This window comes from Alligator sinensis, unplaced genomic scaffold (genome assembly GCF_000455745.1).
Source record: "Alligator sinensis unplaced genomic scaffold, ASM45574v1 scaffold144_2, whole genome shotgun sequence".
Classification (NCBI taxonomy): Eukaryota; Metazoa; Chordata; order Crocodylia; family Alligatoridae; genus Alligator; species Alligator sinensis.
The window spans coordinates 1,727,566-1,740,878 of record NW_005841872.1 but is presented as its reverse complement, the minus strand read 5'-3'; the positions used below and the strand labels follow the sequence as shown (position 1 = coordinate 1,740,878).

The following is a 13,313-nucleotide window of genomic DNA, read 5'->3' as shown; positions in this document are numbered from 1 at the left end:
CCCCCCCCCCCCCCCCCCAGCCACTGACACCACAGGTGGCATCTATGGGCGGTCCCCAATCACCCCTGGCTGCTGCTGATGCTTCTAGTGGCGTCTGTGGGTGGTCGCCAACCACTGTTTGGTGCTCGCCACCCCACCGCCAACACCGCCGTGGCCACCTGCAGGAGATCCCCATTCACCGCCAACACCGCCACTGCCGCCTGCAGGTGGTCACCAAGCTCCACCAGCCTCCAGGGACACATGTCGTTCATGGCTGTAGTCTAGTCATAAGTAAAAAATGCAGAAGGTACTGTTAGGTTTACAGAGAATATGAGGTTATTTAGTGAATTAATTAATGCTTGTACACTGCTTTGCAGATGTAAAGTAGGTGTGGGATGATAATGGTATCTGACAGTAGAAAGTGACTCCTGCTTGAGAATTTAAAAAGGTTTGGCTTCTTAAGTGATTTTATTTTAAGGGTTAGTAGTAGCCACAACTTGAAATTCCAGTTTTGATAATTGGTAATATGGTATTCAGACCACCTCTTCAAGATATCTGTACATTGATGAATTTAATAAATGATATAGCAGCAGTACCAAAAGCAAAATTTGCTTGGCAAGGAAACAACAGGAACAATTTTTTTTTCCCCACAACAAATGCACTATATTGCATTGCACATCAGTCTCAAAGCTTGTTAATTACCATTGACTGTTGCTAAACAAGTATCATCTTTGTTCTATCATACTTAAACTAGCCAGTATGTTTTATAATGCAAAATGTAATGGACACATTGAATGTATGCAATATTTGAAATAACTACATGCAACATATTTGATATCTCATGGGTGGTCAAGAATTGGAACAGGCTACCTAGAAAAACTGTAGAATCTCATAGATTTCATAGACATTAGGGCTGGAAGGGACCTCGCAAGATCATTGGCTCCAGCCCCCTCCCCAGGGGGCAGGAAGTCAGCTGATCCCAGCAAGATAGGCATCCCAGTGTTTCTTAAAAGTGTTCACAGTAGGTGCTTGTACCACTTCTGGGGGGAATCCATTCTAGACTCTGGGGACTCAGGCAGTAAAGACGTTTTTCTTATGTCCAGCTTAAAATGGTCTTCCAGGAATTTGTGACCTCGTCTTCCCTTGGGGTGCCCTGGTGAACAGACATTCTCCCCGTTCCTGATGCACAAGCTCTTCCCATGCAGTTCCCAGATCTCCATCCTTGGAAATTTTCAAGAGCAAGTTGGACAGCTCTTGGCTGGGATAGTTTAGTCAGGGACAATCCTGCCTTGTGCATGGTCCCTTCCAGCCCTTCTTTCCTATGATCCTAAGTTATCTTGTCTTGTTGTATAACATTTTAATTCCTTTTTTTTGGTAGAAGACTGACGGGCAGCTGGTATAAACTGTCATAGCTGTCTTCTGTATTATATTACCTGAAGATAGTCCTTGAATATTGTCTCCTAGTGTACCAGTTGTGATGTGGTTCATCATGTCTAATTTATTATACAGTGGTCTTTGTCCATGTGCTTTTTTATCTGATTACTATTTTTTTCCTGCTAAGTGTTTTCTTTGTATTCCTTTTGAAGACTAGGGCTATGAGAGTCATGGCAAATGTGTTTGTGTTCAAATATAAGACACTAAATTCTAGATCGTTGGACACCTAATTTCAGAGCTCCATACACCCAGAAATTTGAATAACTCATACAGTTCTAATTTTTCAGTCTTATCCTAACTGAATTGTGAAAAAAAAAAATTAAGGAACAGAGTTATTGATGATACCCTCTTGATACAAAAACGTTTTTGTTTGTTTTTTATACAAAAACTATTTTTTAAATATTATTTAAAAATAAATCCTTTTTGATTGAAGTAAGGGAATGTATTAGCCAAGTTGTTGTCAGATTATAGCAGTTCAGTGTGATTCTTCTTTCAGTCAGCGTAGTTTTTATGAACCATCATCAGGCAGCTTTACTTTACTCCGTTTCACTGAAAAAATTAAAGGTCTGCTTTGTGATTCTCTTAACAGTGGCTCTTGGTCAAATAGGGAATTTCTTGGCCTACACTGCAGTTCCTACTGTATTAGTGACTCCGCTAGGAGCTCTTGGTGTTCCATTTGGGTAAGAATTTGATTTACTTATTTTTGTTTGAATGTTATGTCACTTTTATAGGGACCAATTTGAGTTCCAACAGGAAAATGTCTAGCTTGTCAATGAGGTATAATAATGTATTGTGTATTGCTGAAATCAACAACAGTTAAAACAAAATGTCTCCCGAGAAAAACAAAATGTTCCTTCCTATTAGCATTCTTCACCCTTATGTTTTATCTCTTAGCAGTCATAGACTCCTTTTCTTGTTACTGTATGGGTTTCTTCCCTCTTTTTTTCTCCATGTTGTTCCTCTCTCCCACTACCTAAAATCCTAGTGTATCTAGCCAAATTGAATTTCATCCTATAGGATTCAGCCCATCTTTTTAATCTTTGAGAGGGTTTCCTGTTAATGCCTGTCCTGCTTTCATTTAGTGTTAACATTGGGTTTATATGTGTGCAGAAGCTCAGCAAATGCTGTGTTGTTTTAAGAAAGAACACAAGCTCTTTGCTTGTTTGAATCTGGCTTGTGGTGTTAGTAACCAAGATGGGTGGAGATGAGCGTCTGCTGCATAGTTGCCCTTTTGCTCTAGCTTGAGACATCAAGGTTTAAATGAGGTGTAGATTGAACTAATTTTTTGTGGAGGTGCACCAATACATTGGTCCGATATTGAATCGGCATCGATATAAAGAATATTGACTATATCGGAAATCAGCTTTTTTGCCTGATGTGGCTGATAGATGCCTCGTGCATGCATGCAGCTGCAGCATGCACGGGCCAGGAGTGCAGCCCGGCAGCTTGGAGAGCTGCGTCCAGCTGGTAAGTCTGTTGTGGTGGAAGGGAAGGGGCATAGGGGTGCAGATTGAGGCCTCTGCAGTGAGGGAAGGAGTGGGGCTGGGGCTGGGGTGGGGCATGGGACGGAGCCACGGCTCGTCTCAGGGGCGCAGGGAGGGAGGGGCAGCTCCTGCAGCTGCACACACCCTGGGAGGCTGGGCCAGGCTGTGCTAAGGATGGGTACGGTGGCGGCACTGGGAGGGGGATATGGGGGGTATAGCCCCCCCACATTCACTGTAGCCCCCCCAGCTCCCCTCCTACTGCCACTGCCATCCGCCCTGAGCACAGCCAGGCCCAACCCCACCTGGTGCAGCCCTGGGCCCCAGCCCGCAGTGGCAGCTTGCCCCACCCTGCCCTGCACATAGATCTGGAAGGCATATGTCCCTCATGCCCTCCTGGGGTGCGTGTAGTAGCGGGAGCCACCCCCCTCCCCACGCCCCCCAGACAAGCTGCAGCTCCATCCTGTGCCCTGCCCCAGCCCCTGCCCCACTCCGTACCTCATTGCAGAGGCCTCAATCTGCCCCCCATGCCCCTTCCCTTTCCCCTCCCCTTCCACTACAGCAGACTTACCAGTCAGACGCTGCTCTTCAATCTGCTGGGCTGCGTATTGGAAATCGGATCGGTATCTGCTGATATACCTCCTTAAAAATCAGCTGTCGGTATCGGCCCAAAGAATCTGTATCAGTGCACCCCTAATTTTTTGTCTTGCTTCTGCAACTTGGGTCAGGGCAGAAACACATTATTGGGGCTACATGAAGACTTGAATATTAGTCTTAAAAAGAAACTTGGAAGGTGAAGAGTATCCTTGCTGAGTCCAGGAGTTTTAAATGTATGACTACTTTGTAGGGGTGCACTGATATATCGGTCCAATATCGGATCGGTATTGATATAAAGAAAATTGGTTGTATTGGAAAGCAACCTAATGTGGCTGATAATTTGGCTGATAAATGCTTGTGCATGCGCGCAGCCACAGTACAGCACTCAGGCAGCGAGGAGCAGACCTGCGTGCAGCTGGTAAGTCCGTTGTGGTGGAAGTGGAGGGGAGAGGGAAGGGGCATGGGGGGGCAGATCAATTGCCTCCCGCCCCGGTCGTGAGGGAGGGGGCAGGGGCAGCCCAGGAAGGGGTAGGGGGGCAGGGCATGGAATGGAGCCACCGGGGAGGGCGACTCCCACTGCTGCTTGCATCCCGGGAAGGCACGGAGATGAGGGCGTGTGCCCCCAGATATGCACAGGGCAGGCTGCAGTTGCAGGCTGGAGCTGGGGCTGTGCCAGGCTGTTCTTGGCGGGGGCTGGGCTCGAGGCGGGGGCTACAGACGGGGCTGCAGCCACCCCAGATTTTGCCATAGCTCCACTCCCAGCACCGCCGCTCACCTGGCATAACCCTGGCTCAACACCCCACTTCCACCCACACGCCAGGAAGAGCCGGGGCTGCACCAGGCTTGTGGCAGCACTGGGAGTGTGGCAGGGGCAAAATTTGGAGGGGCTGCAGCCCTTTCTGTAGGCCCCGCCCTTAGCCCAGCCCCCACCGAGAATAGCCCAGCACAGCCCCAGCTCTAGCCTGCAGCTGCAGCCTGTCCACCCTGCACAGATCTGGGGGCACCCCCGACTCCCTTGTGCCCTCCCAAGGAGCCATGGCTCTGTCCTGCACCCTGTCCTGCCCCAGCTGGGGAGCGCCTGCCCCTGCCCTTTCCCTCCCTCACTGCAGGGGTTATTGATCTGCCCCCACAACATCACTTCCCTCCCCTTTTACCACAACGGACTTACCAGCTGCACACAGCTGTATTGGAAATCAGATCGGTATCGGCCAATAGGCCTCCTTAAAAATCAGCTATCTGTATCGGCCCAAAAAAATCTCTAGCACCCCAACTACTTTGATTTCACATTTTAATTTTCTTCTTCTTTGTGAAAGTTCCATTTTAGCTTCTTACTTACTGAAAGAAAAGCTCAACATTCTTGGCAAGCTGGGATGTCTGCTGAGCTGTGCTGGTTCTGTTGTTCTCATAATCCATTCTCCAAAATCTGAGAGTGTAACAACTCAGGCTGAGCTTGAGGAAAAACTTACAAATCCAGGTACTTCCATCTCTTACAACATTCTGATAGCATGCTTAAGTGAGATCATCTGGGAACTTGCATGCCTCTGTGGGGTAGAAACTTTAGTGATGCTAAGACTTGCATATTCCTAGGAAAACACAATACAATAGGGACAAACCTGTATGGCCTCTGCAGCCGACTAGAATTCCTGGAGCGTGCCACCACAGTATCAGAGAAAGGAGAAACTAGATATTAACTGGTCTTCAATAAACCTTTAAGTAAAATTCTCCAAAGCAACTGAGTTAAAAGCTTAATTATCCCTCTGAGACATGGGATAATCTTAAATATTGCATTCCTTGAAAGCATCTATCATGAGGCTATTAATTAAGGAAATGAAATTGTTGTGGATTAAAGGGCAACAATCTGTCATCAATTAGAAACCAGACAAAGAACAAAGCAAAGAAAATCAAAAACAGAGGTTATGATCCTGGGCTAATCTGAGCTTGTAGCTTCCTGATTCTAGTGCTGGCCTGGAGACAGCTTGTTTTTGGCTGCTTTACCTCAATTACCACTGAACTCAGAGGTGCATTTTGCAAGTTGGAGGCCACTGGGGCATATGTCCCGCTATGTCAAGGGGCTGAGAGGATGGGATTGAAAGTAAAGAGAGTGGTGAGAAGTGAGCTATGTTTGCTCCACTGCCACATAAGGATTCTCCCGTACAGGTGGGATCATCTACTATCCTTACAAACTGACACTGCAGTGGCATTCTGCCAGCAGAGAGATGTTAAGTATTCATTGTAGAGGGCAGGGTCTAAGCTTAAAAAAGAATTAAAGGCTCAGTTTTCAAGGTAGCAGTATTCTGAAATGTATTTTGTTAGTGCTTTAAACTCTTTCTCTATTCAGGATTTTGTGTTTTCTCCACAATCAAAAGTCACATCAGTTTTGCATGTTAATTTTAAAAATGTAAGTAGGTTTTTATGGTTTTATAAGTAACAAAAAATGTCAGTAATTTGAGCTAGTAACCTATTTTCTACAGTTTTGAAAAGGGTGTTTAAGGTTTTAGTATTGGAAGAGTCAAAAGTGCACTTCCAGGGGCTTATTTTGTTCTTAACAGAAAAATGCTTACAGGTAAAATCTTTCTTATTAGCTAGTTATAAAGTTTTTAAAGTGCAACTGAATGTTTTCACAATAAACTTATAGGAAATAGCAATTATACTGCAACTAGATTTTTACCTTTTTCCATTAAAGATGTAAAATGTGTTGCTAGAGCAAGCCACAGAATTATTTTCCTTCTTGGAGATTCACTAGAATTGCTTGTAAACTAGTAGTCTCCAACCTTTGTAAGTAGGAGATTACCTTTGGAATTTAAAAGCAAGCCAAAATCTATCGTGTGCTGCTGCCACCCGCCAACACCCACCTGTGCCCCCAGGTAAGTCTGTGGGGAGGGAAGGGGGGCAGATCGAGGCAGAGGGAGAAAAAAATTATTTTGGGGCATGCCTCCCCAGCAGGTAAGTTCCACCTGGCCGGGGCCCCGCTCAACTTGCTTCTGCCCCTGCGGCACTGTCCCTTACCACGGGGGCCTTGATCTAGCCCCTGCCCCTTCCCTCCCCCATGGACTGACCTGCTGGGCTGGGGTGTGTGCGCGCATACACGCGGGCACTCAGCCCCCAGCTCCAGCCTCAGATAGACTTCAAGAGTCTCCGAGATCTGTCGCAAGAGGCTCCAAGATCTACTGGTGGATCAAGATCCACTGGTTGGTAACCACTGTTGTAAACCTTTCCTTCTCTGCTAGCCAGTCAGCCAGCACATTGACCAGGCTTCACAGATGCTAAGGCTACTTTCACTGTTCTTTCATAAAATCTAAATTGGCAACTCTGTTACATTCATAGTTTCACTTTGAGTAAAAGAAACTCAAACTCTTGCTCTTTGTAAGTTGTTGCTGAGTAAAGAAAATACTGTAGTGATTTTAAAATTTAAGTCCACTTAAAATCACCTTTTTATAGCATGCCCCTTTTAAAAATATTGAAGTGTGAAATATTTTTCACCAGTCTAATTTGCATAATGAAGAGGTACACACCTATTTTGCAAATATATGGGACCTAGTTCAGTAACTATATCTGTTTATCACATTGACTTTAATGGGACCTACTTATGCTCTGAAGTTCATTCAGCCCATCGTTATGGATGTGGTTTTATTGCAACCATTTCTATACTGGAGATTTAATTGGGGGTGCAAGGGAAGATGTGCATTTTAACTCAAGTTAAAATGTGAAACAGTGAGTTTTAATACACAGTTATTTGATCTATTCAAAGAGGGCAAAAACGGCGTCAGTATACAGATTTAAGAAATTTCAGAGGGTTTTGTTTTGTATTTGATATATCTTCAGCTTTAGGAATAAATATTAATAAATTCTATGACCATGTTCAGAATTAATCCTTTGAATAGGAAATTACCCTGTGAAACAATTTTACCTTGCTACTACCTTCTCTTCTTTTTTTTCAGTGTTCGTGGGCTACCTCTGCATAGTACTTGTCATGCTCCTACTGCTTATCTTCTGGATAGCACCAGCTCATGGACCCACTAATATTATGGTCTACATCAGTATTTGTTCCCTATTGGGCAGTTTTACTGTGCCCAGCACAAAAGGCATTGGGTTGGCTGCTCAAGATATCTTTCACAATAATCCATCAAGTCAAAGAGCCTTGTATCTCTGTTTGGTTCTCTTGGCAGTACTAGGATGTAGCATCATCATTCAGTTCAGATACATCAATAAGGCACTGGAATGTTTTGACTCCTCTGTGTTTGGTGCCATCTACTACGTTGTGTTCACCACTTTAGTCCTGCTGGCCTCAGCCATCCTTTTCAGGGAGTGGAGTAATGTGGGAGTAGTAGATTTCTTGGGGATGGCCTGTGGATTCACGACAGTATCTATTGGAATTGTTCTTATACAAGTCTTCAAGGAGTTCAACTTCAGTATTGGGGATTTGAATAAACCTAACATGAAGACAGATTAAAATCTGATTTGAGAGGACTGGATGGCTCAGGAAATGATGAAAGCCTTTCATTTCTAGGTCACTGGTTCAAATATGGTACATGTTGGTATTTGTTACCATCTAATACTTTGGTGGCCTATGTGAAATGAATGGGTGGCCTCCATCCAGTTTCTCCTGGACTGTTTGCATACCCCCAAATCACTGTAAAAAGTGGCATTAATTAGTATCATTGCTAACCATCTCAGTAGAAAGGCTAAGGATTGAATCGGCATAGAGACTTATGTTTTCTCATCTTAAAAGGTGGTCCATCTAGAAAAGATTTGAGGACATTCTGGCAGGCCTCAGTGGGAAAGCTTACATTATGATTGCCTGTGATGTACTGGTTCTGTAGATAGAGAACATCAGTTTCTAATGCTCTCAATCTGGCACCTTTCAGGAGTGATATTTTTCCTTTAAAAAAAATGAAGTGATTGACAATTCTGTCAATCTCCTTAATATAGCAGTGTGTTCACTGTCCAGGCTGTGAATTTCTAAACAAATGCTGATTGAACTGTGGACTGTAGGTTTGTTCTTACTGTAGCTGCCTCTGCAATTTGGACTGACATTGGGTTGAAGACACTGGGGAATTCTAAATTAAATCCTCAATACAGATCAGTGCATTTAACCCTTAAAATCTTCCACTAATGATTTACTAGATGATGCTAGCATCCAGACTACAGGTATGCATTTTTATTCATAACTTTTTTTAAGTGCACTAAGATGTACAGCATTTATTCAAGAGCGGGTAATAGTTAAAGGACAGGAAGAGTGTGAAGAATGGAAGTGGTGGCCAGACTTTCTGCATACATGGTGGATTATATGTAAACAGCTCAGAACTACTTCAGTGCCTTTGTAATCTAATATTATTATTTAATTTAAATGTATGTGTATCTGACACCTATACATGTTAGAACAATTCAGTTTCATTGTCTGTAATACATAGCTGTATACAAATTATACACGTCAGGAGCCAACAAGAGCAGCGTGTTTCTACACAGGTTTGCAAATCTGAAGTTATTCCAAGGTGCTTTGGTAGCTTCTTTATTTATGTATGTTTAATAAGGAGAGGTCTTTTTACAGTAGTTCCACAGTGCAAATTCCAGTTACTTAACTGAACATTAGAAACTTTTATAAAGTAGCTCAATTGACAAGATTTCTTCCAAACAGTACTGAATAAATGGAGCTATATATAACTAGTTTGCCTATTAACAGATCAGCTTGTGAACTGGCACACTTATGAGCAAAGAAGATTGTGTGGTTATTTTGCAGGGACAGGGAGAAGGGTTGGAGGGTGTGAAAACAGCAAGACATGGTTCCAGTAAATCTGTATGCAAACGTTCATATCCAGTATTTCAGAAATGTAGGTGCTAGCCCAGCAATAGTGTCTAAAGGACTGGTACAAGTTGCTCAAGTGATGCTTAGAATGATTCTGAACAGATTAGTTTAGATCACCTGGGTTACAGGATACTCCCTTGAAGAAAAACAGGAATTTTTCAATTTCAATAGCAGTATTTAGAAGGGTGTCTCGGTTTTCATAGCATTATAATTTGTCATTATCTATGTAATGATGTCACAAAGGAATACAAAGGCTTGAAAATGAAGGAAGGAGTTCTTTTATCTTAAGATAGGCAGTTAGGCTAGATTTGGAAAGCGTATGACAGAATTGAACATCTGTCCATACAGCCTCTCTTGCAAGACAAAACAGGTGTTCACTCATCAGTATTTGAGAAGATTCCAGCAGTAACTTTTTAATAAGAAACCAAGAATAGTATTCTGTATGGAATTGTATGGGCAAGCTAGAGATGATACAAAGCTTGGTTATTAGGGGAATAACTGTTGTCAACTCTTGTGACCATTTTTCTAAATTATAAGTTATCATAATTGTTTTCTTCAAAAAACAAGATCCTCTTATCATGTGACATCTTTAATTTAGAAATATAAAGAAGCTGCTAGTCCTTATGAAGCATGAACATGTGACCTCAATAAACCACAAAGGCACAAAAATCTGAAAACTGAGAATTCCAAAAGAATTATTTTTAAGCCAGTATCATGACTTTGGGTAGCCTGGTGCATGATTTTTTTAATGTCTGGGGTTGATAATGCCAGTGTTGAATCCAAGTGGCTCTTTTGGTGTATAATAGAAAGATCAGACAATTTTATAACCATGAATTCCAGTTGTTGATTTGAACACAAGAAATAAGAGAAATATATCTTATAATATTTGACCAACACAGAAAACAGAACATCAACAAACAGAAGGCCATCTTTGTGCATTTAGAACCCTTTTATAAGGGGTGATGTCTTGCTTTCCAGAGAGGATTATAATCCTGTATGAGGAAATATTAAGTCTGTCAAATTTGAATAAAGATATAAGAAGAGATCTCAGCTACATGGTATCAGTTGTGACAAGGTATCTTTGTGACTGAAGAGCGATCATACTTTGTGGAAATAGTTCTATTTTTACTGCTTGAAACCGGGATCCTAACAAAATAGACCTGTGGTAATTCACTTACTCAAATAATAAAAATTCTTGGAAGCAGTAAAAACATTTTCTCAAAAGATTTGGTAGTAGGCTTTAAGTTCTGTGGACATCAATTCACGTAATTCTTTAGGTCAAAGTGAAAATGACCTTCATCTCATCATAGATTTTATTAGGCTATATACATATGTATGTATTTTATTTGTTTCTATTTGTTCATTATTTATTTTTATTTAAGAAGAAAGTGCCTATGCTAGGTGCTTATGCACATATTAAAGTGATAGTCTAAAAAAGAAAATCCTGACTACCTTGTCCAATCTAACGTTTTCCTGTATCACAAAACTAAGTTTTCAGCAGGGGGAGATGAAATAGCAGATACATTCTTTGGTTCTCCAAATATTCTCTGGGCTGATACATTTCTGCAGGAACTTTCTTTTTTCTCTCCAGCTCATCGTTGATACAGTGAGCTTCTTGATATGCCCAACTATCCACTTTTCTAAGATGGAGATGCCAAAAGCCAGCATATGTGACATAAAGTTTCTAGTGGCCTTGCACACCGTTTATACCTGCCGCCTTTTACATCATGAAAAATAATTAAAATCTTTATTTTTGCTACTATTTGTTCAGCAAATAGCTATGTTTGTTTTTATTTCCTCTTTGCCTGGATCTGGTGCAATTCTGCTGTTAGAAAAATATGGATATTTTCTGTGTTATCGTCACTGTCGATGTAATTTGGTCCCTCCTTCCCCTTACCAGAAACCTCTTACATTTTCTGGATCTTTCAGATTGCTTATCTGGTTGAAAGATGGCAATGTCAAACTGAACTGTTAAGCCTCCTCTCTTCTTTCCCCACCATCTCAAGACAAGTTAGCACCTTGGAATAATGCATTTCAGTTCCATCATCTCAGGGAACAAATGTATATAGTTGTCTCCTGAGTCTTGGTCTTCCTTCCAAAGGTCCCCCCTTTTCAGGTTGCTCTATAAGGTTTCTTAAATTGATTCAGATTCCAAAGCAGAAATGACAGAGGCTATATATAAACACAGATTGTAAAGTGGACTGTCTATATGGGAATGCATTAAAATAAATCTAATCCCACTGAGAGAAGTTTCATGGTGAGCCTTTGGCTTCTATTGTATTTATCAAATACAGTTACGTATACAATGCTCTTACCCAGTTTGATCTATCGTCCTTTCAATGTATGGAGGAGTTACACATGTAGGCCCATTATCTTTCATGCGTGTTAATCCCTCAAGCATCTAATAGGAGTATAGAAACCTTTTTTGATACAACCAAAACATATTTGTTACATCTTAAATACTTGTGTATAAAAAGCAAAACGTCCAGAGCAGACAGTTAGTTGAACTAACTTTCCAGGATACTATCTGTGTAAATAAAGCCTATTTATTAGCGACCTGAAACTAATACGAATAAGAATCTGTCATATCACACAGTTTGATAAGTAATGCTTCCTAATAATAATCTTGGTTTAAAACAAACATCTATGTCTTTTTCTGAAGTAACTAGCACTGAAAGTGAAAACACTGGATTTTGTTTGTTGAAGTAACGGACACAGTAAGCCAGGGGTGGGCAGTTATTTTGGGCAGAGTTTTGGCAAGCCATCGAGGGCCACATGACAGGCAGCCAGGAGCAGATAAATATTAATTTACTAAATTTTTTTAGGGGCCCCACGGGCCGGATAGAATGGCCCAGTGGGCCACATCCGGCCCACAGGCCGCATTTTGCCCACCCCTATTGTAAGCTTTACTTTTCCTCTTTATTTCAAGATAAAGAAGTTTTTGTATTACAAGAACAACTTCAAGAAAACAAATATAAGAACCTACAAGAAGTGCACTGAAAGGTGGTGTTGTTTGCACAATATGCTGCTTTCACCTTCTTACCTAAACAATAGGACATTATAGGTTTTAGAGCTCATCCTATACTATCCTTAAGTGCAATCAGTTGAACTGCTGAAGTTCACTTTTAAAACAAATGCATATTTAATTATACCTATTTTCCTGTCTTCAAGGAGATTAGTCATTATAATTAACCCCTTGGGGCCAGTGAATGTGCAGCAAAATGCTGCAGAGTACATCAGTGTATACATCATTTGGCACCAATGATGTCAAGAGCTCCACAAAGATGGGTGCCAAAGTATTTCATACACCAGTTTTGAAATGGAAAGATTACAAAGACATAAATTAGGAAAGGAAATTTCAAAACACTTTTCAAAGTTGGGGGAGAATATTTAAGAGTTGCAAAATAGTGTGTGTGGGGGGGGAGTTAGATGGTTTTCACTGTGGGAAGAAAATGTGTTAAAAATAAAGGGTACTGTTTAATTACCTGCTTTTTAAATTAGGGGTTCCCATTTATCTTTTTCCTGTTTTGTAAAATTTCAGTTGAATGTGGAAGAGTAGATGGGAATAAATGCACAGTGTCATAGGTCTGATTGTTTAAATGTTATTGCAATATAGTTACTACAGGTGATATGAAAATGGACTATTTTATTAGCTTCCAAATTTTGTGTATATAGATTTGTTAATGGCTTGTAAGTCCAGCTTACTCCCTTTGCTTTTTAAAAATAGTTATAGGCATGTTGTATTTACCTTATGTAAATTATAAGAGGCTATTTATTAAGTTTTCTGATACCTAACCTATTTATTAACCTGTAATGTTTTGAAATAAATACCTTATTTCTAGCTCAATGCTTGTTTTGTGACTTTTCCCCTGGTCCACTTCTTGTCATGAAGAAAAAAATTAGAATTTAAGGCTTAGGTAATGTACAACAATTCTGTCCCATGAACCATAATAATTTCTCCTGCCTTTCCATAAAGCTAGGCGTCCTACCTTGAGTGATTATAGAAGTCTTCTCTTTCC

The 13,313-nt window shown here is 41.3% G+C and overlaps 1 protein-coding gene across 1 annotated transcript in view; it reads left to right on the top strand.

Moving 5' to 3' along the window:
* The window catches only part of NIPA1 (NIPA magnesium transporter 1), an 18,298-nt gene extending 5,168 nt beyond the window's left edge, over window positions 1–13,130 (top strand). Inside the window, exons 2-4 of the mRNA XM_014527419.2 lie at window positions 2,003–2,093; window positions 4,805–4,965; window positions 7,430–13,130. Coding sequence (XP_014382905.1) covers window positions 2,003–2,093; window positions 4,805–4,965; window positions 7,430–7,941 — 764 coding nt within the window. The 3' untranslated portion in view covers window positions 7,942–13,130. The remainder of the gene's footprint in view (window positions 1–2,002; window positions 2,094–4,804; window positions 4,966–7,429) is intronic.
* The last annotated feature ends 183 nt before the right edge of the window (window positions 13,131–13,313 follow it).